Here is a 25,529-nt window from a genome sequence, read left to right on the forward strand (position 1 = left end):
TTTTATGTTTTTCCTGGCTTCTCTCTCGTTAACATTTTGTATGTCTTTATTGTACAGAAAACAAAGTTAAGGTTTAGATGGACGCTAAGAATTAAAAGCAGGAGGGGATAGAATGGGGAAGCAAAAGATGATTATGAATGTTTTATTCCAAAAGGACCGTGCATGTGATGTAATACTTCTGAAGCAAAGTCAAATGATGCACTTTCACTTTCTGTATGAAAATATGCCGTTGCTGTAATGAAAATCACCCAGTGCACAATTGCAGTTTTTAATCTGAGTGGAAACGTACCTCTAAATTCTGTACTCAGCTACTCATAAATGGTAGGGTATATACCCCAGTGCTGCTTCAATATTTTGAAATCTTTACCTGCTAATATAAAATTAATTTGATAATTTGTGATGCTTTCACCTGTTGGACTACATGCTTAAAACAAGAACATTTTAACAGTTTAAATTATTTTTGTCATAACAAACTTGATCTCAGAAGTATGTTCTTGTTTTTCCCACTGTACAAGAACCCACACTTGTGTTGGAAGAAAGTAGAAAGGTCACTAAATTGCTATGGTAATCTGAACAATTAACTTCAGTAGTTAGAATTGTTTTTAAAAGGTGTGCATATATTTGGTAAAATAAAAAAGCAATAAGGTAGTTCATAGAGATGGCATTTGTGTCTTTATGAAAGAAACTATGCACTTGCAACTTTCACAAGAAAAAAAAAGGTCATAAGGTATGCTTTAAACTTTCTTTTTTTTTAATTAAAATACAAATGATAAGATGTAATGATCCTTCCATTTTGAACAAATAAAAATGCAGCGGTCATATGTGAGTGATAAATGCTACAAGGTGCAGATGTCTATTGAAGCCTAACCTGAAAGTACAGCCTGCTCACAAGTTCTGACACAGTAAAGCCATTTACTACTAGACAAAGTATTAAGTACATTCCAGTTGTGGTAGGTAAATGGCTTTACTGTGTCAGTTGAACTATATTGTATTTTCTAAAAATCAGATATATTTAAAAATCTGCAACAGCAATACAGAAAAAAGGTGTTATTTCAGTCAGTGTCACAGCTGACTAAAGCAAAAGGAATCGCGACAAAGAAATAGAGACTATTAGTGTGTTGAATATAACATGTTAACAGGCCGTGAAAAATCAGCAAAAGCAAATATTTGAGAGATGCTGTAAATATGAATATTTGGGATGTCAGAAAGAGTAGTTCACTTTATAGTTACTTATTTCTAAATGGTTTTTGTATTTCAGAAATGAAGAGATAGTGTAGGAAAAATGAAGAAGTTGCTTGCCCCTAAAATGGTGGCATGTACAAAATGTACAAATGAGAAGATGAATTTTAAAAAGAAACTTGGCTGTATTATGATATTTTTAGATGTCAATTGTTACAAGAACAAAGGTGTGTATATATTCAAACAGTTTAGGCTTTTGTTGTTGCAAATAAACATTTTAAGATCTTTCAGGTTAGCAAATATATTTTCAGTCATTTGGGGTCATCAATCTGATTAATAGTATATACTCAGGCTTCAGGGAAAAGAAATGATATGCTATTGAACATCTTTTTAAAGTTTAAATATTCTTTGTTCTTTTTTATTGAGGGGAAAAAAAATATATAAATGACATCAGCATAGTTTGGAAAGCGACTTGCCCTTGAACTTGACTGTAGCTCTGGAAATAAAGATTTACTTTGTCCCGTGGCAGGTACATCAGAGATGCACATTGGAAACGTATTCCTCTGTTTGACTAAATCATAAATGAATATTCAAATCCATCTGTGTCCTCTGCCACACCACAGTGTGTGTTATTTACAGTGGAGAAAGCCTTATTGTAACAGGACTGAGTCCCTGGATACTCAACAGCAGTTGCTGCTTTCCTTAACCTAGTGGAAAGCGGGATGGAAATATGAAGACAAGACATTGAAAAGGCAAGGGCAGAACTCCTTTGTATTCTCTGAAATATAAACAAGCTTTCTTCTGGATGGAAAAGCAATGTCATAACCTTCTTGATTGGAGAGTGTTCGCATTGCTCTTAGCTACTGCTGGGCATGATTCTGTACAAAGAATCAAGAGGAGAGCCTAATTTCTAGTTTCCTCTCTTTTACTTGTGTTGATGATACGTTATTGTAAGCTTTTTCTGCTCATAGAAGTTATGGATATATATTTAGTGTGGATTTGTGTAATTGCATGTTGTGTTCTGTTCTGATCGTTCATGTAGATGAGGGTCTGACTTCATTTTGGTGTGCACTGAAGACCTTTTTAATGATTTGTAGCCTAGATAATAGGGCACTGCTGAGCTAGTAGAAGTCGTAGTTTTAGATGTTGAGGAGTTAAACTTCTTTTCAACTAAGCCATCCTCTGGTGAGATTCTTTTTTTCACAGGAAGGTTGCTTTTGTTGATTTAGAATTTTGGGACTGACTTTTTAGCCTTGCGAAAGACTTCTTTGCTTAATTTTTCAAAGTCAATGTCTATCATATTTCTGTATCAAAAACAGAATGATAATTTCTCCCACCATGTGTTTGTCTTAACATTTCTTTGCATAGTGTATATGCTCCTTGAATGAGACTGTAATTATTTCCATTACAAAAAGCAGTGGAGCTCCGTTCCCTTCGATGTTTCAGAAGTCTATTGTGAAGAAGTAATGCAAACCACTTGTTGCTGAAGAGCAATTTATAAAACAATAAAGGATTTATTAAGAACAACTTCTTATTTAAGAAATTGATAGCCTGGCCCCTAGAGACAGACTTCCTGCCTTAATTTCAGTGTCGTGAATCATCATGATTTAAAAATTACTTGGAAATGATGTTGCAATGACAGGGGATACAAGTGGAAAAAAAGTGCACTGGGACAGATGGATCATAACGTAGATTCTATTCCTGTGTCATGACCAAAATAAGTTGTTGCATCATAAGAACGCAATTTTAAGGTATATGTTGCAAATTGAGTTTGGGATCTTTTTCAAACAGTAAAGAAGCCGCTGATGAACTCTTGCATCTGCTGAGATTTATGGGAATAAATGGAGCATTGGGATTTAAAGTTTCCTACAAAGCTAGCATAATTTTAGTTTTGAAGCTATTTAACGGACATTCTAGTCAGTCATTCTTTTGATTGCTACAGAGTCGATGGGGGTTTTTGGTTGTTTTTTGTTTTGTATTGTTTTGCTTTCTTTTATTTTCCAATATATTTGACTGAAAATCTGCCTGACGTCAGGCTGTCTCCATAGATTAGAGCAGACATGATTTTATAACCATCAGAATATTTTGTGGCACTATATCTGGACGTCTATGAGTTGGTCAGCCAAATTGCCTGACTGGTGGAAGGTTATAGGAATATTTAAAAGTCCATTTTTAAAAAAAAAAAAAAAGTGTTTAAGGTATAAGCAGACAATGGTTGGGAACCTGTTCTTGACTTTTAGTGTTCAGTCACTCTCCATTCTCTAACCAGCTGTCCTGGTTCTGTCCCTCCCAGCTTTTCTGCTCCCCAGCCCCCTTGCTAGCAGGACTATCTTATCAACAGTTATAAATATCTAATGGTCAGGAGTCAAGTGGATGAGGCCAGGCTCTTTTCAGTGATGCCCAGCGACGGAGCAGGGGGCAATGGGCACAAACTGGAATACTGGAAGTTCCATCTGAACACAAGACAATACTTATTTTGAGGGTGACAGAGCGCCGGAACAGGCTGCTCAGAGAGGTTGTGGAGTCTCCTCTGAAGATATTCAAAACCCACCTGGACATTTTCCTTTGGAACCTGTTGTAAGGAACATGAATTAGCAGGGGGTTGGACTGATTATCTCGAGAGGTCGCTTCCAACCTTTGTAATTCTGTGAAACATCATTGGGTTTGCACAGCAAATACCATTCCTTTCCTTGGCTGTATAAAAGTCACCCAGATTATGGAACCAGGGACATTATCAGCTTTTAAATGAAAGAGCAAGCGTTCAGTACTTTGACAGATATGTTTCTTTTCCCCAGTTTTTTAGGAACTGAAGTTAAGCTCATATCAAAACACAGTTTTATGTTGATTGAAAATTCTTGTACTGCTTCAGTTTCTTGGCATTTCTGTGCTTAGGATGCCATGAAAATGTTGATTTCTGAGAATTTCCAGAAACAACAAGATAAATCTAATCTCTGTTTCCAGTGTTAAGTAACAAAGGCATTTGTTTTATTTATGTTTATTTATATTTACTGCTTTCTACAGCAGAAAGAAAGGAGACCTGAGGTGTGTGATCCTTTTTATATGCCACATCATTATGTTTTTTTTTTTCTTAGTATTTTGTTCAAGCTAAACAAAATGTTGCATTCAAAAAGCTGCAAAACTGAACTCTCCCAAACTAACAGATGCTGAAGTTAAGGTTGTTGGTGCAATCTCCCTTTTTTACTCACGGAATTTTAAATTCTATGATCATAATCTTCTGCAGTAAAGACTTGCTTCAGTCACTTAGGAGTCTGAACAATGTTCATATGGAGTGGCCACTCAGAATTCTGTTTTTTCTTCATTACTTATACGTGGGCTTCTTGCTTTGTCGTCTGCTGTGGAAGTTCTGTAGCAGGGACAGAACTATTGGTTGTTTTTCTTTTGCTGCTGTCTGTGACACTCGTCAGTATAATAGCTGATAACTTGTTGCACTTTGATGGATTAGAAGTATTATTTTTTCTATTTTACAATTGGGATCATGGGGCATAGTGGTTAAAATCACAGAGATCCATTGAGTGCACTGTGTGACTTTAAATTATTCTGGTGCAATTTTTCCAATATATTTATCATTCATATGTTCAAAACCGCTTCCTACAGACTTCAGCTGCGTTTTTAAGTAGCTGGTGTTTTTGCAGGTCATGCCCTCAGATCTTACACTCAGGTTTAGGGTTTCACATCAAGAACTGAATGTGAAGCATACACGCTCAGTGACAGCCACTTATGATGACATTTCACAACTTGCGTACCATTGCATAATATCTGAGGGATGGCGTCAGAGATGGTATTCAGCTTTCAGAGACAGAGTGCAGCTGACTTAACTGCAGATATTTTAAACCCTCTTTCCTTTGTTGCAATCCTGTTTTGCTTTATCATGTGGAGCAGGATGTTGAGCTTGAGTGGGCCAAGACTCCTGTACTTGAACCTGAGCAAAGTGCATTGAACATCATGTGGCTATATAGTAATCTTAAATACTCTATTGCAGGTAAAGGGATTGCATTTGCCTTAGAGTAAAATGTCTTAAGTCACGTTTTAAGTTAGGAACTCATTGATTGTATGACCTACGGTTGGGTCTTTTTTGCAGTAGGTCTGGCAAAATTGATGATGCAATATTTGAGTATGTACTAGAAGAAGAACTCTACCTTTTTAAAATTCAGAAATTCTGAAGATCAATATTCCTTAATTTTTATTATGCTTTCAATTGGATAATTTAAGTAACCTATTTATTCTAGTTCAATATTAACTGTATTTTGTTGATTTGATAGCTGTATTGTATCTTTCTGGTACTACTTAATCTTGTTAACAGTGTTACAACTTTGGTGCCTCTTTTCACCTTTCTGTAATCAATTCATTATTAAATCTCTTTTCTTTTAGTAAATCAAATGAGTTGGGAGCTGTTGAATGTGGATGACTAAATGTATGCCATCTTGTCAGTATAAAAGTCTCTTTTTATTGGTCTTTTGTTAGCTATTTTTAACTTGGCTTTCCCACTTGGGGAACAAAAGATACTTGATTTTGATTTGTCCTTTCTTTGTTTTTTATGGTACTCTCTTCCTTGATAACTTGATAGCTGAAGCTGGGCCTAAAAATGACATAATATTTCCACTTTTATGCTGCAGTGGAAGACTTTGCTTTGTACCTCTACCATTTGATGATTCACTGTTAAGATGTGAATGTTTTAGCAAAATTACCATTACCACTCTCCAGATTATATTTAGGTCTGGATTTCTGTTTTCTGATAAGACGGAGGGTGGATAAGAAAATAATCTCTTTAGTTTTAATCCCAATGAAACAGTGCTTTCATGCTGGTAGAAAGCCTGCAGTGAAATTTGCACTGTATGTCTGTTTATCTTTTTTGTTAGTGGAGAGCATTCCAGGTTCCTAGCTTGACAGTTGCAGTTTGTAATCATCTCAGTTTCTTTTGCTAGTCATGGATTTTCACGCGTTGTCATACATAAAAGAAAAGCTTGCCATTTTGTGTTCATCGCTAATGAGGAACGTGATCATCAGTAGATGTTTTTTACTTCTTTCATTTCCATTTTTGTTTCTGTAAGTACAGCGGGATGAATTGTATGAATTTACATCATGGTTAGCTAAGGTGATGAGCAGGCAGTATGAAAACATGAGTTAGCATATTTGGGGTACGTGGTATCTCAGATCACCAGCAAAGTATTGTCTCCTCACTGGTACATGGTTCTCCCATGCGTGAAAGCATTTAGAGTACACTGTGCTGCAACAAATGGAGCACCTGCATGATTCTTTCTCAGTGTACTTCTGAAGTATTCATCTGTTCTGTCTGGACTGATGGAGCAAGTGTGGAAGGGAGAAAAAGAGGATTCCCTGCTTCTGGAAGATCTTGCTGCTGAATGGGAAAGTTGTATGCTCAGCAGATGTGGGTTTTCTGTCTCAAGATTCTTCCAGCTGTGCTTCTTTGTCTGGGTTGCAAGTACCTTTTGATTGAGGTGAGAAATCGTGTGTGCCTTTGTGTGTATACCAGTACGGAGGGGATGATATTCTGCATCAAGAGTGATTCGATAGTGAAGGCAGGTATATGTATCTGCTATATACTGGCTTTAAGCTTGGCTTGAAATGTGATTTATTGTTGCATTGGTGGCTTGCTTTGGTGGGCCACTTTAGTGATAATTAGTATCCTTGTGCTGTAATCAGAAATGGTTGTGCATTTGTATGAGTCGCATTTCAAACTATTAGCTGTCACTCTATCAAATCTGAAGGACCATTACTTAGTTGTAGTCAGACAGTTCACTTGTGATGGTCTCCAAATTGAGATAAACCAGCTTGTGTCTGCTGTTGATTCCAGCCTTTAAACTTGTAATGACCAGAAGTACTGCAGTATTTCTGCAGGACTGACAGGTTTCAATTTTATCAAATATTCATAAATAGCCTCTGACATGTTTGGTCAACTGGCCAAAAACTGAAGCTGTTCAACCTATCTTGCACATTCAGTGATGTTTTATCAGTACTGTTCTACACTGGAGATACTCTTATAACAAAGAAGAATCTTGATTAATTAAAAGGATTTTGACTTGTCAAACTACTACACTGTTGCACTGAATTTTATGGCTGTGGTATGGACAACACTAAAAGATCATAAAATATTCCAGTATGTTGAGTTAGAAGGATGTGTAGTTTTGCATTACAGGACAGTATATTGCTAATTATTCACATATTTTTCTACAGTAAAGTAGATGGTATTGTTAAATTATTGATGGTATATGTAAAAATAATAATGTCTATTTTAAAGGCATATTGATATTAATGTCCATGTTACAAACAGGTAGTGATCTAGGTACTTCAGCTCGTATGTTGGACATTTGTATATGGATCTTAGAACCACTGAGGCATATTGTTACCTGTGATTTTTATGGTGAATAACAGAAATCATGATCAAACTTCTGAAAATTTAGCCATGAAAAGGACTATATATATTATAGGAGGTACTTATTGTCTGTCTACAGGATAACTTTTTAAATGCTTTTCACCACTTTTTTTTCTGTATTAAATAGTTGAATTATTTTTGGCTGTATCAAAGACAACACGTGGCTGAAAATTAGAGGGGAAATGGTGATAAGTACTACACTTCTGTCTTGCAAACAGCTGCACATGCAGTTTCTTTTCAAATATTAACAAAGCTAACTTATACTTTATATGTCATGGGTTTGTTCTTTGGAACTGCAGGAGCGATTGCTTTTGTATTCCTCTGATGCAAGGAAATATTGCATGATCAGTGTTGGTGTTGTAATTCTTTTTAAACAGATACCCTATCCACTTCCTCTCCTTGCAAATAGAATCTAGCCCCTAATGTGTTGGAAGGCATGCTAGAAATTGCCTTATGTTACATTAAAAGAAGCTTTTGCTACAGTATAGTAGGAGGGGAAGAAGGAGAGAAACAGGGTGGTTACCTATTTGCTACCTTCTCCTGTAAGGAGAATGTATACATTTCACAAGGTCACAGAGGGATTGCAGGGTACAGAGGGGAAGGTCTGTGTTTACCCTGTAGGTAAGATAGGCTTCTTCCTGTCCCTTCTCTCAGCAAATTTGTACCTGAGGTTAAAATTGAAAAATATGGATGGATCGTTCACGAGAATATGACTGGACAATGTTACACATTTATTCCCAGGCTAACAGGAACTGTATAACAAGGTGGTGGGTGGAAAAAGCTCTTTGTTTATGGTGATTGTGAAAGCTGCACTAGCTACAGCTCCATTATGGCTATTACCACAATGGTGGTTAAGTAGAGTGTACATGGGAGAATTTTGAACTGTTAGTACACATAAATCTTGTTGCTGGACAAAGCTGCAGGCACTAACTTTTGTGGAAGTCAGAATCAGAAGTCTGAATTTAGATAAAGGTTTTCTAATCCTATTGTTAGATACAGATAATAACTTATGGGGGTTAAACTAGTTGATAAAATTACAGGAAATCCACGAGGAAGTAGAGATGTGTTCATACTACCATAACAACTTTGACGGTATATGAGATAAACCCCATGGTTGCTGAAAACTGAACATGTCTTGCATATATTTCCGTGCATCACTTCCTGCAGTACTTAGCCCTGGGATCTAATCGTTATGATATGACAACTGGGAAATTCAATGAGGACAAGTCATTAAGGGGAAAAATGACAAGCCTCTGTTTTAGTGTTTTGAAGAAAAGGATCAGAGGTACCTTTGCCTGCAACCAGGGTTCAAGAACTTGTAATGTACATTCTTAGGTACACCTTTCGATCCTTTTTGATTTTGCTGGAGAATTTGAGGTGTCATTGTTATAGAAGGGGAAATAAAGAAATAAAAACTAAAACTTACAGGTCACAAGCCTGTATGTTTAGGTATTAGCAGGCAGAACTGCTATCAGGTAGCAATGCTGTTTGAGAAGATGCTCATAGTTTGTGTTTGATGTGCATTTACAGTGTCCATATATGGGATTTGGTTTTATGATAAGGAAGAATGCCAAAGAATTGCAGAGCTCATGAAAAAGTAAGTGACGGGTAAACAAGACTTTGTGCTTTTTTTTATGTATGTATTTCTGTACATACATGCACATTATATTACTAGGATGGCTGTACCTTTCTACTTAAAACCTGCTCGTATAGAATTTGTTGCAAGTAAAATTGTCTCACACCTGCATTTTATATATTCAGAAATAATTGCAGGACTTTTTCCATAATTTGCAATGCAGGTTTCTAGCTACATCAAAGTGTAAAATTTCATCTGAATTGTTTCTTGATAATTCAGAGATCTGTTTTATACAGTTGTATTCGTTGGGAGGCGTTAATGCGTTTCTCAGTTTGGGTAGCTTTCCTTCTTATATCAATGTAAGTATGGAATATCATGAAGGAATGCTGCAATAATACAGTTTATTGTTTTTATCCTTTTTCTACATCATGGTTGATTTCTTCTTTCTTTCTTTCTTACCAGTATGTAAAGAATCCACTCTGGTTTAGGACTGTAAAGAAAGGCTTTAATTAGCTTTGAATTCATAACTCTTATATACATATTAAAAATATTTTATGTTACACAACCTTAATACTGCAATGAAACAGGAGATCAGAATTATGTACAAAACTGTATTAAGCTTACAACATAATGGATGGCTTTTTAACTAACAACATAGTGGCTATTTTAGTCACTGTCACTGCTTTTTCTATTTGTCCAGGATTGACGGTTCTCATTCTGTTTTTCCCTCTGCTTGATCTAACGACTGCCTTGTTTGCAACGATTCCTTTCTTAAGACTACTTTCTACAGGTTTTCATGCTTGCTTGGAAGAGGAAGGAGCTGAAATCCTACAGATTTTATCAACGTATATAATCTGCTTTTTCTTTTTTTTTCTTTTTTTTTTTTTAGAGGCATAATGTGGAGTATATGTAGGAAAGGGACAGTGTAGGAATGGACACTTTAGATGTACTAGTTGTCTGTGGTATAGAGGGTTGGGCTTACCAATGTGTCACAGTTCATGTAAGGGAGAGGAAGAGGAATGATTTAGAGGTCAGTCCTTGTCGTCACAGAAAAGCCATGAGAAACTCATAGAGTCAAGCCAACATCATTAGATACTAACAGGGTGCAGTGTGAAAGCATAGTCAGAGCTGTGAATCTTTCCTTTTCATGTCATCTATACCAATCTTAACAGCCTGGTTAGCAAACATGTTTCTGTAGCTGGAAGCATGCTGAAGAAGTGACATCAGTTCTGATTGCCAAAGTATCAAGTGCCCGTTTCCATGTCCTACAATTCAAGTCCAAACAAGGTCTCGTCTTGTTGCAAGGATGTGCTCATCGTTGCACATCTCAATCCACAGCAAAGTGCGTTGATTCTTCTGCCACTGTGTTTCAGATTGGACTTATTCCAAAATACTGGATGGGAAGTTAGTCATGTTTCCCCTATATCTCTTTTTAAATAACTGCCTGCCGCTTTACATTTTGCAGTGACAAAACATTGTTAAACACTGACTGTAACAGTGGTGGGGTTTTGTTTGGGTTTTTTTGCTTTTGCTCTACGTTCTGCAGCTCTAAACTGACTTGGTTATGACCCAAGGAATAATTGATGGGGATGAATTTCCAGAAATAAGCAGTGAACCCTAGGAAACCCATTTTTTTGACAGCTAATTTTAGTTAACTAGCTCAAGCTTCGGTTGGTGGTGATTAGGTACTCTCAAACTGGTAATTTACCACAATAAAAACTAGTTTGCAGAGAATTCATGCTATTGTAAACCACGTGTAGTGGTTTATAATAGTGGTGTTGCACATAGATTAAAAAAAAAAAATACCTGTCATTCAGCCAATTGGCTGTGTGTTTTAATTCTCAGCATTCTACAATAATAATAAAACAGCTAGGGCAGGAAATTGGTCATTTGCTGGTAGTTAATGACTGATTTGCTTGTGTTTGCCATCCTTTATCACCGGGAGAACTGAATAACGTTATATGTTCCCTGCTCCTTCTGGGTATGGAAATTGTGACTGAGTTATGGAAATTTTAGGGTATGACCTAGTCTATTCAAGATTGAAGAAAATGTTTCTTGCACCTGGTCAAATTATGCTTTATTATAGATATTTAAATAGAGATTTTTAACTGTATTGTTATGTAGTTTGGGAGGTGGGGGAATTAAAATACTTTTTTTAAATTCTTGTAAAGTAGTTGTAGTGAAACTTCTTATATTTTACCTGTTTTTGTCTTGTGTATTCTCCTCTCACCTCCTGTTTTCAGCCTAACTCAGCAAGAGCAATTGAAAGCACAGCAGGGCACAGGAACAGGAGTGTCCCCTATGGTCACGAATTCTGCTAATAACAAAGAAGTGGATATCTTACGGATGCTTACCAAGGCCAAAGATGAGTACACTAAGGTGAGATTTGCTATCTCTAAGATCTCAGCTTTTGTTTTTTGGTGATACTGTGTTGCTAATTTGCTCAAACTTTACATTTTAAAACTTTTTATTCTGTAAACTAATTTTACTTGAAGTTAAACTGATTTTTTTGACAGAATGCTCTGTTGTTTTGTAGTATGTGTGTTTTGTCAGAGTTTTCTAAAGATTGGAAAGAACTGAATTCTGTCAGTAACTCCTGAAAGGAGAACATGAATGAGATTTGATTATTTGATGAATGTTAGGGTGTAAGAGCAAGTCTAAAATGGCTTTTGTTTTGACCTTGTGCTTTCAGTACCTGAAATTTGTGTCCCCGTTTTAGGGTGAAATATTCAAAACTGCTAATAGATTCTGTGATTTGCACAAATGATTTACCTTAGGGAAAGCCTTCAACATTGAACTTAGTGCCTTTAGCTGCAGTTATTGTCTATCTTCGACGCTACTGGAAGTAAATGAAAAGGTTGAAATCTAGTGTGATCCCATGTGCTGCATTGGTCTTCTGAGGCTTCTAAACCACAAAGTAACTAATGGACTAATAATGTTCTCTATTATTGGATAATCAAAAATGTCTTACTTTAGGGAATAAAGATTTAATAATTTTAACTATTCATATATATACTGCAAATTGTTTCAGAGCCTGCTATTTCAAGTATTTCATGTGTATTGCCATGCAGTAATAAAGCTCATTACGTAAGTGCTCAGAGTCTAGAAATATGTATGTTTTAAACACAAGCATAACAAAAAAAAGTTCACTTTCTGAAATATGACATATTGTCCTCAAATAATAACCATTTGAGTTATGGTAATGTCTATGTCTTTTTTATGTTGGTATAGTTTATTTTGAAACTGGGATCTCTTTTGTCTGTAATAAGGATTTAATGTATTAATAGTCAACAAACGCTTCCAGCTCCTGGTATCTTTTTTTTTATTATTATTTTTAAACTGAATTGGCATCTAGTCTTGGAATAAAAGGGATTTGATTACTTAAGTATTTCATAATATAATTTCACTAAATGCCTTAAAAATGGAAAGCCTGAAAAATATTAGACTGTCATTGGATACTAGGAGAAGGATGTAGTACATGTTTTAAAAGTTACCTTTCACTTCTATATGAACATACAGCAAATCAAGATCAAGGAAAGGAAATTCTAGATCTGTGTTTTATAGTTTCTTGATTTTATTTAACTTTTTTCTGCAGCTAAGATCTTTACCAGATTTGCATCTTACTTCATCTTTAATCTTTCTGCTGATAGGGAAATAACATGAAAACTTTTCCACCTGGGACATTTTGAGTACTATTATCTGACTTCTTATGAACTGTGTGCTTTTTCTTGCTTGGTTGGTAACACAGAATTAGGAAGGGCATGAAAGATAAAGGCAATGACAGCTATTGTTGTATTTTATGTCAATATGTTCCATAGCAATTGTCCTTTTCAGCTCCTCATGACATTTACTTCCCTGTTGACGTATGTCTTAAAGTTTACAATGCTAACATGCTGAGATGAGTTATGAATTACGCTGTTCTTTCTGAATTCCATTTGATTTCAGAAAATAAGGTGCTTTAAATTGTTGTGAGCCTCAAGATAAGAATATCATTTTTTTCCAAGCATCTAAGGAATTCTACTTAATTTTTAAATCCTAGGATTTTATTTTTAAAATCTGATGAGAAGTATTTTTAGGAGGCCTAATCATGATAGCTAGGAAGATAAACAGTTGAAGAGCTGCTAGGATACAGAAAAAGTACACCAAAACGTGTTGCTCCTTAACCATTGTGCCTTGTCTTGTACTGTAGTGATTTTAGCTCTGTGCTACCCTGTTCCTTGATTGCATTCACCCATTTAATTCACTGTCCTTTGATCTGTTAGATGTCAGATGAGGTGCACAAGCTTTGTCTGGTTGATTTGACCAGAATAACTGGAGCTTCGATCTTCATTACTGAGGACACAAACGTTTGATAAGAACATCTTGTCTGGTAGTGAGCAGAGGCTTCTTGGTTTTTATTTCTGTTGATTGCTTCTTCACTGTCTTTGAGCAAAATACTCCAGTGATACTGCCCTGTTCGAACAGAAATAGAGTTTTCAGTTGTCCTAATAGCTTTTGGTTTGTTAGCAGTATGAAAGACTTGATAGTAGCTCATCACCTCCCCAGAAGGCCTGTCCTTCCTAGGGACATAGTGCTATACTCAGGCTGGATGATGCAAACTGTATGCTTCTAATCTTGAATGGTCTGAGTGGGGTGTGAATGTCTTGCTTAAGGAGGGCTCTGTCTGAATATCCTTGTTGCTGCTTCTCTCTTTAAAGACTGTTTTTGTCCACCAGCTTTTCTTTTCTGCAGAACACCTTGCGCATTTTCGTGTGTCTGCCCACTAATATCTTCTTGTGGTTGCTTTACATCAGCTAGACATTTCCAGGGATTCTCCACGTTTAAGTTTGTGAAGCTTCAAAGTTCTCTGTTGCTTTCTGTGTAGCTGACCTACATAGCTCTACTAAATCCCATCAAGTCTTGGCTGAGATTTTTTTCCTGTTATCAAGCCTTCTTGCATCTTGTTTTTGTACTTGAGAGGTCTTTGCAGCTTGTTTCTCAGTCAGATTTCAGCTACAGACCATGAGATGATGATGTGACATGGTGTTTGCTTCTGGACAGCTGCACTGCTTATGGTACCATGCTTGACCATTCCCTGATTTCTTCTGGCAATGTCCTGTTCAGCTTGAGCCTCATATTGCACAGGCAGACTATGAAATCTTTGCACAGAGAGCAGTTGTTTTGTGTAGTCAGAGACGTTTAAGACAAACCTGCCTAAAACACCCTCAGTGAATATCTTTATTCTTTTTGATCAGTGTTTTCCTTTTTTTCTAATGCTGCTTGGTCTTCAGCTTGATCTTAGAACTTTTTAATAGCGTACACATTTCTTGTAGGGGCATAGCTTTGAACAAGACACATGATTACAGGACTGACCTCTGAAGCAAGATGTGGTAATCACGAAGTACTGTAGTACATCATTACTCTGCTTGTTCTAACGCTAAAGAGTATGTTGACATTTCTATGAAAGCTGCTTTTTGCTGTTTGATGATGATGGGAGATTGTATCTTTTTTACCTGTCCACCCAACGGGAGCTTAAGGGTCAGGATGGTGTTCCTAATTTACTCATCAGCTAGGCCATGCTGCCAGTGTGCCAAAGTGACCTTATAGTCTGAGCTTCAGTAGTAGAAATCAGCACAAGGCTTTTCTTCGTCAGTATGTACTCCTGTATTGGATACCAGCCTGCTAGCCATGTTATCAAATCATGAAAACTATACCAAGTCAAAAGTAAAAGTCATCCACAGTGGACCTCTGTATATGCTGCTGTAGTTTATGTTTTCATTTTGCTGATGAATAGCATCTAAAAAAATGCTCTTACACTGGTAAGAGCACTCCTACTTCTCATTTGTAAGCACTTAGTTTTGATGCTATGTAGGCTATGGCAGTGCTATCTAAGGTACTCACTATTTCCGAAGAATTCAGCTTATTAAAATACCCTGGAGAAATAAGGGCCTACTGCATTTATTGAAAGTCTGCAGAACTCATTATGAAATATACAAGACTATGTCATACGTCATGTTGAAGAAGTTTATGTAGATGCTTATGTGTTTTCACCTAAAAACCTGTGCTGAAAAATAGCAGTGAGGAGGCATGTTGAAGAAAAGGCAGCATACTGTAGAAAGAGAGCAATCTGGGAGAGAATAGATATTTAATCTTACTGAAGTGTGTGTTTGTTCTGTATAACATCATAATGGGTTAGGATATGTCCAAACAAAAAAAAAAAATAAAAAGGGAATGATATCCACCTGTTTTAGTGTAGGTCAAATTAGTGGCTACAGGAATCAGTTACTTGAACTATCAAAATGTTTTAATCTGCTAATTAGTAGGTAGGATATTTAATTGTCATTAAGTGAACAAGTGACAACAAAAGTCACTGGTCAGAAATTGACTGAGAAAGTGAAGTTACGAAGTGATTTAAGAATAATTCAGTCATGTGTCTTCGTGTGCTTAAAAACGATTCCTCAAAAGCAATGATAACAATGTGTCAGCTGAAAAGAATCTATGAAAATAATTTCTTTGAGCATTGCAGACCAACCTCCCTTGGAGTTCCTGTGCTTATTGCTTATTGAGTGGTATCTCCAAGTTCTGTCCAGCCTCATTTGCTTTAAGCATGTTGCCTAGAGGCATGTTAATTCACGGTTTGAATATTTCCATGCACTTCAGGCAGTCCGTTTGGTATTTGAACAGCCTTATAGTAAAGTTTTTTACTTCGTTTAAACATAATTTTGTGTATTCCATATTTTACCTATTGACTTTTGAACTTGACGTGAGCTAGCAGTGTGCATTTACAGCCTGGGAGGCTAGTGGTATCCTGGGTTCTATCAGAAGAGAGATGGCCAGAAGGGTGATGGAGGTGATTGTCCTTCTCTGTTCTGCTCTCGTGAAGCCCCAGCTGGAGTACTGCGTCCAACTCTGGGGCTCCCAGCATAGGAAAGATGTGGAGCTTTTGGAGAAGGTCCAGAGGGGGGCCACAAAGGTGATCCAAGAGCTGGAGCACCTCTCTTATGAGGATAGGCTGAAGGAACTGCGCTTGTTCAGCCTGGAAAAGAGAAGGCTGCAGGGAGACCTCATTATGGCCTTTCAATATTTAGAGGGAGTTTATAAACAGGAGGGAAATCAAATCTTACACAATCTAATAGTGAAAGGACATGGGGGAATGGTTTTAAACTGAAGGAGGGGAGATTTAGATTAGATGATGGGGAAGATTTTTTACAGAGAGAGCGAGATGCTGGAACAGTTTGCACGGAGAGGCTGTGGATCCCCCATCCCTCCAAGTGTTTAAGGACAGATTGGATGGGGCACTGGGCAATCAGATCTGGTGCTTGATCTGGCAGTTGGCAACCCTGCCTGTAGCAAGGGAGCTGGAACTTCATAATCCTTGGGATCTCTTTCACCCCAAGCCATTCTATGATTATGTCTACCAGGAGCCCTGGATCAATTTTGCAAAACTACTTTCTGGTCATTTGGTCCCAGCCCGTATTGGTGCATAGGGTTATTCATCTTCAGTTTTCTTCTGTTAAACTTCATGATGTACCTCTGAATGACACTACAACCACCGGGTCTACTGACCACACAGTCTCATTTTACATCCTCTGCTTGCCTGCTCTGTTCCATCAGTTAGGTTATTACTGATGTTACACAGTATTGACCCAAATATCAAGCCCTGGGGAATAGTACTAGCAGCTGGTCACCAGTGGGACTTGATACCAGCAATATTTTGAGTCCAGTATACCAGACAGTTTTCATTCCTAACTGTCTGCTTACCTAGCCTGCATTTTGATCTTCAGTTTGCATCATTTTTGCATCAGTTTGTCTTTGAGGATGTTAAGTGTCAAAGGCTTTGCTAAAATCAAGCTAAACAATATGCACTGCTCTGCCATTACCCACTGAGTCACTCATCTCCCTGAAGAAGGCTATTAGGTTGATCAAGTAAATCCATTCTGGCTACTTCTGCTCATGCTATTTTCCTTAACATGTTTAGAAGTGGCTTCCAGGAAGATTTCTTCCACCACCATCCCAGAGACTGAGGTGAGGCAAACTGGCCTGAAGTTCTGCAAATACTCCTTCTTGTCCTTCCTTGAAGATAGGAGTACTTGTTTTCTTCTAGTCCTAAATTGTAGGTACCTTTAAAAAAAAAAAAAATATATATATATATATATATATATATGAAAATCTTCACAGTTTCTTGGTTTCAGTCATATCTAGAGACAGTGACTTCTGAAGTACTATTTTCTATTACACTGACAATAGCATTCGTTGTACATCCAGTACTTTTTAATTTTGTTGACTAGATTCTTGTTTTGGATACAGTGTAAATAGAACTGTGTTACTCACTTTTTCCTATTCCATATTTTCTTTCTCTTTCATGCAGTGTTTTCTGCACATTTTCTGAATTAAACGATGGCCTCTCTGTGTCTCTGACTACTTTTAGTCGTCTGTCTCTGCCTGCTCATTTATAAATACAGTTAATAATTCCGTCATATATAATAGGTAAACATGCTAATCTACAACTTGATTAAATCTTTAATTATTTTTCTGTGTGAGTATACGAGTTCCCACATTGTGGAATGTTTATGTAATAGAATTTGATTTTAAAATTTCAGCATTTAGCAAGAGGCATTTTAAATACTCTGTGTGTACATAAATCCCTGTATCTAAACTACTTGAGACTATTAAAGGTCTTGCTGACTCCCAATACAGGAAAAACGTGTCAGATTGATTTTGTGTTAAGTGCAGGACAAGCCAAAGATGAGAACTGAGTTTCAAGCTAAGGGGAAACCTTGTGCTCAAAAAAACCTTGGAGTTAAGTGTTTATTTTTACATATGTCTTTTGATTTTAGAAAATCAGGTTGTAGTTCTTTCAACAGCGTAACACCTCATGGTGCTCGGGCTGTCATTTTTGCTAACTGAATACCCAGCTAGGTCTGGATTTTACTGTGGTAGAGAACTAAGACGAAAAGTACAATAACAGTTACTTAAAAAATACTGATTTTCTGTTTCAGTGTAAGACCTGTTCTGAGCCAAAACAAATAACTAGTTCCTCTGCAATCTGTAGCAACCCCAACCTAATCAAACCAATTCCAGTGAAGCCTAGCGAAAATCAACATCAACGAATATCTCAGCAAAGCAAGGTAAAGTGTTTTGTGTGTGTTCTGACTAGTGTTATAACCAAGTAGCCAACCAAGAGTACTTAATTAGATCAGAAGATCAGTGCAAGAATTTGTGGTAAAACCACAGTAAGGATTATGTTTTAAATGCAAAACTAATCTATACATAAAAAAGTCTGCTTCCATCCCACCAATCTGAGTACTGAGACGTAGCATCCTGATGCAGCAGTTAAAAATAAATAAAAAAATTAAAAAACACCTTGTTTTTCAATGTTGAGATGCTGCTTTGATCCCAAGCTGGTGTAGTTAATTGCTGAACCACATTTTTTTTTGTTTGTTGTCTTCAAGGGAATTTTAGGTAATCTAAAAGTCTTTTGCTTTTACAAAAGCATCTTCAAACTATACCATATTGCAAAAGCTGAATTCAGTCAACTGTGACAAGGAGATGTACCAGAAGTGACCTTGCTCTGCACAGGGGGAGGTTTTTGTTCTTTATTAATGTTGTACGGATGGCTGGAAGGGTAGGTGCTCTTTTATGGTATTTAAAGTGAAACCACTGCTATCTTTCAGATGCACTGGTTTTCTCCCACATTAGCAGCTTGACAACTGTTTTCTTGCCCTTCTGATGTGACTGAACTATTAGAAATTCTCTAGGGAGAAAAGAGCATAGCAGTTCTCTTGGCTTTTTCTTGAATACTGCTGGCTAAATATTGTCACCACTTAATGTTATTTATGCGTGACATAACTACACTTAAGATTTTTTTCTTTGTCCCTTTGCAGAATGCGGATCCTGAACCACAACACTTGTCTTTGACAGCCCTGTTTGGAAAACAAGAGAAAACAGATGTCACAGAACCACTTAATAAACAGCATCAAGAGAACCTTCCTGTTAGGCAGGGTGTGGTACGTTCTCTGTCCTATGAAGAACCTAGCAGGCATTCTCCCTGTGCAGAGAAACAGCTTTGCCCTGCTATTCAAAAGCTGATGGTGCGTGGGACAGACCTTCACCCGCTTGCTGAGTTTCCTGAGAACCGACTCTGTGAAAATGGCAATATCCACCCTGTGGGTGAGACTTTCACAGGACTCTTCCAGCCTGTGACTTCTTGTGGCGTTGCAACATCTCACGTAGTTCAGGATGCTGCTGGTACTCAGAGCTTGTTACAGAAATTGCAGAGTCAGTCAGGGTCGATGACTAAAATGGATCCCAGTGCAACAGGATCTGTGAACTCAACGGCTTCTGTGTTCAGCAGGACTCCTGCTGCTGTTGGAGCACCAGCAGCACAGATGAATAATGTGACCCAGCCACCTTTGGTATATTTCAATGGTTCCCTGCCAGGTCAGACTTTAGAGTCTCAGACGCTTGGTAAAGAACAGTCCAAACTTCCTAGACAGCCAGTTTCTCTCTCTGGCAATCAGACAGCCAATTCTGGGGTGATATCACCTCAGGAGTTATTGAAGAAGCTCCAGATCGTGCAACAAGAACAGTTGCATGTATCCAGCAGACCAACCTTGGCAGCTAAGTTTCCTGTTGTTAGTCAGAACACCAACACCTTGAAACCACTGGATTCCTGGATAGAAAAGGCACCGGGTACGGAGAAGCAGAGCTCTCTCTTTCAGGTAAATAAACAAGTTCAGAAGCAGTTTTCTAAGTTTTTAGAGGCCATTCTCTGTTTCTTTTTGGCCAGTATATTCTTCTTTCTGCCTTACTATGTGTTGCTGTCTTGCACACGTGACTCATTTTGCAGGTGATAATTTATCAACAGCATAAGGAAGTTCTAATTTACTAAGCAGTGATATTCTAAATACCAAAGGAGATGTCTCTTGTACATCAGTAATGACAAGGGGTAGTATTTATGTAGCTTTTCTTTGTTTTTCAGACATGTTTAGAAATGGCATGTAGGTTTCAGTGGCCATTCTTTGTAACGTTTTGAGTATAATAGTATTTCTTCCTCACAAAATTAGTCATTACTTTTTCTGTGCAGGTAAGTGTTCCTTTTTGTGCCAGTTGCTGAAAGTGCTAAAGATGCTGACAGGATGCTTGCTTTCTAACAACAGGCTTTCAAATTATTTTTACGTTGCTGAATTCATTGTCTTGGACCATAACCGCTACCCCAAACTGTACAGCAGTTTTGGTTTTTTATTCAATAAATATTGTTTCGAAAATTTGCCCTGTGCATGAAAGTCTTAAAAAGAGGGGGGAAAAAAAAAAAAAAAAAAAGCAAATCTCCAAAATACTGAGTTCTTTTGATTGTGCCCCTGGTATTGGGGCCAGAAAATTCAGGACACATCAAGAGATGACGCGTCTCTACTTAATACATTTTTCTGTCCTTCAGGAGAACCTCAAATGTGATTACTAAGTGTCTAATCCTAGACAACTGCTCACTGCTAACAGTGTCTTTCTTTGTAGGAACTTCCACGTTTGAATGTCTTCATGTGTGCTCTGCTTGAGGATGAGCATTAAAGTCCCTTTTACTTCCTTTATAGGAGATACAGAATCCATAAGCCTTATATTGTGTTGGAGTCTACAAGTTACTTGCCCAAATTATAAATCATTATTTTTTCTGCTGCTTATCTACTGCAACTTCTTAAATAACTGAATGAAACACTATTGTTCCAAATATCCTCCTTATTGCTAGAAAGCTATTTTTCACCTGAGGAGCCTGAAATAGCCATTTAACAATTAAGGGCCACGTGGGCTACATCTGTTATAAACACTGACAGATCATGATTTCTAATTTCATGAGAGAGGTCAGAGGAAGATGAATTTGATAGAACGAATAGCCACCATTATTTTAATTCTTCCAATTAAACTAGCATGATTTTGAATCTGTGTGAAGGAGCGTTTGGTGGATTAGTCACTGAAATTTTTCAGGATCAGTTGCATACAGATGGCAATCTGACTTTCCAGTGAAATGCTAATGAATAGAAAGAGGATCTAGAATCACAGTGATTTACTGTTTTTGCTGGGAATGGAACTTGCCTGCTACAAATGAAAGAAATTGTCCAATTCACTGGGAAATGCGCGTATAGAGTGGAGACTTAAGACATTCTTACTTGGAAGATAAAACTGAAATGAGGCAAGTACCAGGCTATGCATAATAAGCTAGTACGTGCAGTAGAGAGTGGGGAAAAAATTTTGATGTGTTTTCAAATGAAAAATCCGTATTGATGCTGATGAGGCTAATGACTTTGTGTATATTTGAGAAAAAAACTGATGTCAGCATTAGTTTCAGTATGAAAAGGGAGCTGAGGATCTCACTAATAATGCAGTTACAATAATTTTACAGCTTTAGTATAAACAAAGCAATAGCTTGAGAGAAGGGACAATTTTTACTGGAAGTCACATCCACTAGAATTATTGCTGCAAGTTTGCTTTAAAAGGGAGGAACAAAAACAGAAACACACACACACACAAAAAAAAAAACCTGAAGAGACTCTAAATCCCACTTTGCATGGCTGTGAGCAGTCCAAAAAGATTGAAGTTGCCTAGGAGTGGCTATGCTGACAGCGCTACAGCTGCTATCGAAACAGCATTAGATCAGTTTTTGACACATTTTTGTATAAATAGAATAAAAATAATAATAATCAAACTTAATAAGCAGACTAAAAATGATGAAAGTACGACTAATAATTGTTTGGGACCCTAAATCTCTGCAATGTGGAAGGAATGGCCTCTCTGACATGCAGCAGATTCCGCCTTCCCCATCCCTCCTCCCCCCTCCCAAAAAAAAAAAAAGGAAAAAAAGGATAGGAATTAAGGAACAAGTCTTTATTCCCGTAGATTACCATGAATTTGCCATATGAAGAGATTCTTGAAGATAACAATTCAAAACAACTTCTAAAACCAACGTTAATGTTTTTATAATCGCATCCATACCATAGACAAAAGCTTTTAAGCGCTGCCACGCCTGCAGACAGACATTTGAGTGAAATTGAGTTGGCATCAATATATCTGCACATGCTCATGCAAAATTGATCAAAGTAGATTCTGCTGACAAATATGGCAAAAGGTTTGTTCTCTGTAATTACTTATCTTTTGGTATTGCATCTTTTACTGTAATCCAGCACACAAAAAAAGTGAATGCTAAAACGCTTGACAGGAATAGAAGGGTATCTGGACAGTGTCTTTGTTATTTGGAAAAATCACATTACAGGAACATCCCAGATCTATCAGCAGTGCTGAGAAAATTAAAGCAATAGTCTTTTCCACAATTGACACATTACAAGTCCAATTTTAAATTGGCTTCTGCATCTCCATATGGTGTAAGAACTGCGCTCTCCCACGTGGAGAGGAAAAGACCAGTTACAAAAGTATAAAAAATAAAACTAAACATGAAAAGCTAAGGAATAATGCTTGGAAGCATTCGTCTGATGCTAGCCCTACTCTGAGAAGTATTCCTTATGCAGACAGTGAGTAACACGTGCTTTGGATGCAATGAGAATGCATTAATCTGCAATGGGCTTTTAAACATGTGCTTAGTATTAGGCATGAGTTATGCCAATTATAGATTCATGCATGCTGAAGTGTTTATGTTAATCAGAATTGTGATTTGGAGAATGCTTACAATAACCTTGACACAAGTTGATCTTTTCTTCAGAAGTCCACTTATGTTATATACCACTCACTTGATTTCATAGAGCATTTTCCGTCAAAAATGTCATAAACCTACTGTGTTACATGTTCTGAATGTGTGTACAGTACATAGTAGCTAGTGGTGTGATGCCTGCATCAAAGATACCTGTTACCATAACTGCAGTTTCAGCATGAGATTATAAGCATGCCGAGGAAGAATGCAATAGATATGTTAAACTTGTCATGAAATGTAATCTCAAATTCGATAGTTATGCATCAATTAAAATTTTCTGGATGATACCCAAGAGACAAAACAATGTTATGATTAGCATTATAATTGGCTGTATTGTAACAGCAATTGTTTTTAAAATTCTGGAGCCATTCCTAGATGAAGTGTTCTCAGCTCTAAACAGTGCCCCTACAAACAGCCCATGGCATCCCCCGGGTGCTGATGTTCCACAGGAGTGCTTGATGCAAGTGGAATTTTGCACAAGCAGAAAGAGGAAGCAGGGCCTGGTCCCAGTCTCCCATTACAGGAGCGCCATGTGTTTCTTAGTGCGTGGTGTTATGTGAATTTGCCAGCTGTAATGTCTAGCTGCTAGCAGCCATACACAACATCAAACATATCTTAGTGAGCGTTTGTGCTTCAGAAGAGGAATAGTACGTGCTGCAGTGACTATCTTGCACATTTTTTCATTGTTCTTACTTTATTGCTGCACAACTGACAGTAGATTCCCACTCTGTTATTAGTGACTCAGAGATGTAAGTGTTGACCTGAAAAAGCTGGAGCTAATTCAGGGAAGGCTGGATGCACAAGCTGCTCTTGTTAGATTCTGTGAGAAAGAAGGGGATCTGTAGTGTTTTGGAAAGGCTGTTATGCCTTGTACAAAATTACTCAAGGCTAAAAGACTGGTTTGAAGGTTGTATGTCTGTACAGAGTGTTTCCAGTGCTCTTGGCAAAAGCTTTGCTCTGTAGGAATCACACTAGTGATGCCAGTCCAGTGCCCTACATTTGCTGATGGGCATCAGTTGTCAGGTGGCTGGAGGTGATCTGAATTGAATTTAAACTGAAAATTTGCCCTTATGTTTTAAAACGTTTTTTTTTTTTACACATAAGTTTTTTAAATGGCAGAAGCTTTGAGCATGATCTCTTAGCAAAAGAAAATACATTTTAATGTTTGCACACAAAAGCACTTAGTATGGGCTGAGAATAAAAGATACGTGTATTCTTCTGAGGCAAGTACTTGAAATACTGCAGTAAGCTGTAGATATTAGCTCTGTCGCCAGTAGATGGCAGCATTGCTTATTCCATATACCATCCATATGATTGGAAAACTCTTCCAAAAAGCTGTTTCTATCCAGAACAAAATAAACAATTTTTGATATGTCTGTTAAAACAAAACACATGTATGTTGGACAGTAGTAACTATGTTACATAATTCATGTCAAATTTTGTTTGTTTGTCTCAGACTCTAAAGAGTAAATGTCTTTTGATTTCAAAGGACTCATCATTTAGATCCTTGACATCATCAGTCTTAGGTTTCCCTGTCTTAGTGAGACAATTTACCTCCTCCAGCTGCTCCCCACCACTCCTTTGCTGTAGGCTCCTACCCTGCAGAGCATATGCATTCTTTAAATCACATTAGGAAAAATCATCTGATTTCAGGTAACCCACCAGTTTTACTTGGGATAAACTAAAGAGAAGTTGTTCAAGCTGCATGGATGAATAGGTCAGAGATGCTGTCATGAGTGTCCAGAGGCAGCCGATCTTCTACAGGCACATCTGCAGGAGATGTGTGTGCACATGCTGAAGGTCTGAATCTACATCGGTATGTCCCCCTGGACTTCTGATGGTTTTCCTCTAAAATGAGCATTGGTTTTTAAGCATAGGTGCACAAATGTCTGTGCCACTTTACTTCCTGAAGCAAACCTGTATTAAGCTAGAAATACTGTTAATTCATTCAGGAGCTTGTAAGACAGACTTGATTATTTACTTTGTCATCTCACAGGGGAGAAAAAAAGGTAGCAGGTAGAGAGTTGAATTTTTAAGTAATATTCTGTATTTGAGAAACAGAGGAACAATGTTTACCTAGAAAGTGTACTGGGAGATTTTTGCCTGAGACGCATATTGCATGCTTTCTAATGTGTGTCGGTGTGTCCTGGCCCCTAGTCTTTCTGCTTCCTTCAATTTAGCACCAGCGAGCATGAAATCTCAGTCTTCATTATTCTATTCTTTTTGTACTGGTGCCTAATATTGCTCAGAAATGTCTTGTGTAGAGCAATTGTGGCTAGGGCTAAGAGAACCAGTGAAAGAAAGAATGCTTTTTAATGTTCACGTGCATTGTCTTGCACTCCTAGGAGATCAACTTCAGATCTATTTTCTTAGTCTTAATTTCTCTTCAAAATTGAAATGTAACTCAGGACACAGAGCGGAGTGATGCTGTAGCCTTTCACCTTCATGGAATAGCAATAAATCATGTTCCAGCTCCAAGCATGGAGGGCTCAAACTAATTTCTTTGTGCATTCTGTTCCTTGAAAAAAAAGATTGGATGCTTGAATGCTGAGGAGACAGCTGATAAGGATTTATTACTAGAATTACCAGCAGAAAGTTTCAATATCTACAAACTTAGTGAATAAACTTTGTTATGCCATATATTATATCTGCTAGTGCTGACTAATCCTGCAGGTTTTTCAGTTCTGAGATGT

At 37.4% G+C, this 25,529-nt stretch overlaps 1 protein-coding gene across 1 annotated transcript in view; it reads left to right on the plus strand.

Annotated features, from left to right (window-relative positions):
• The window catches only part of DCP1B (decapping mRNA 1B), a 42,085-nt gene that overhangs the window by 12,386 nt on the left and 4,170 nt on the right, over positions 1-25,529 (plus strand). The window contains exons 4-7 of the mRNA XM_052667575.1: positions 9,122-9,188; positions 11,411-11,546; positions 18,146-18,274; positions 19,031-19,867. Coding sequence (XP_052523535.1) covers positions 9,122-9,188; positions 11,411-11,546; positions 18,146-18,274; positions 19,031-19,867 — 1,169 coding nt within the window. The remainder of the gene's footprint in view (positions 1-9,121; positions 9,189-11,410; positions 11,547-18,145; positions 18,275-19,030; positions 19,868-25,529) is intronic.

Source organism: Tympanuchus pallidicinctus, unplaced genomic scaffold (assembly GCF_026119805.1).
Source record: "Tympanuchus pallidicinctus isolate F22 unplaced genomic scaffold, pur_lepc_1.0 scaffold8, whole genome shotgun sequence".
Taxonomy (NCBI): Eukaryota; Metazoa; Chordata; class Aves; order Galliformes; family Phasianidae; genus Tympanuchus; species Tympanuchus pallidicinctus.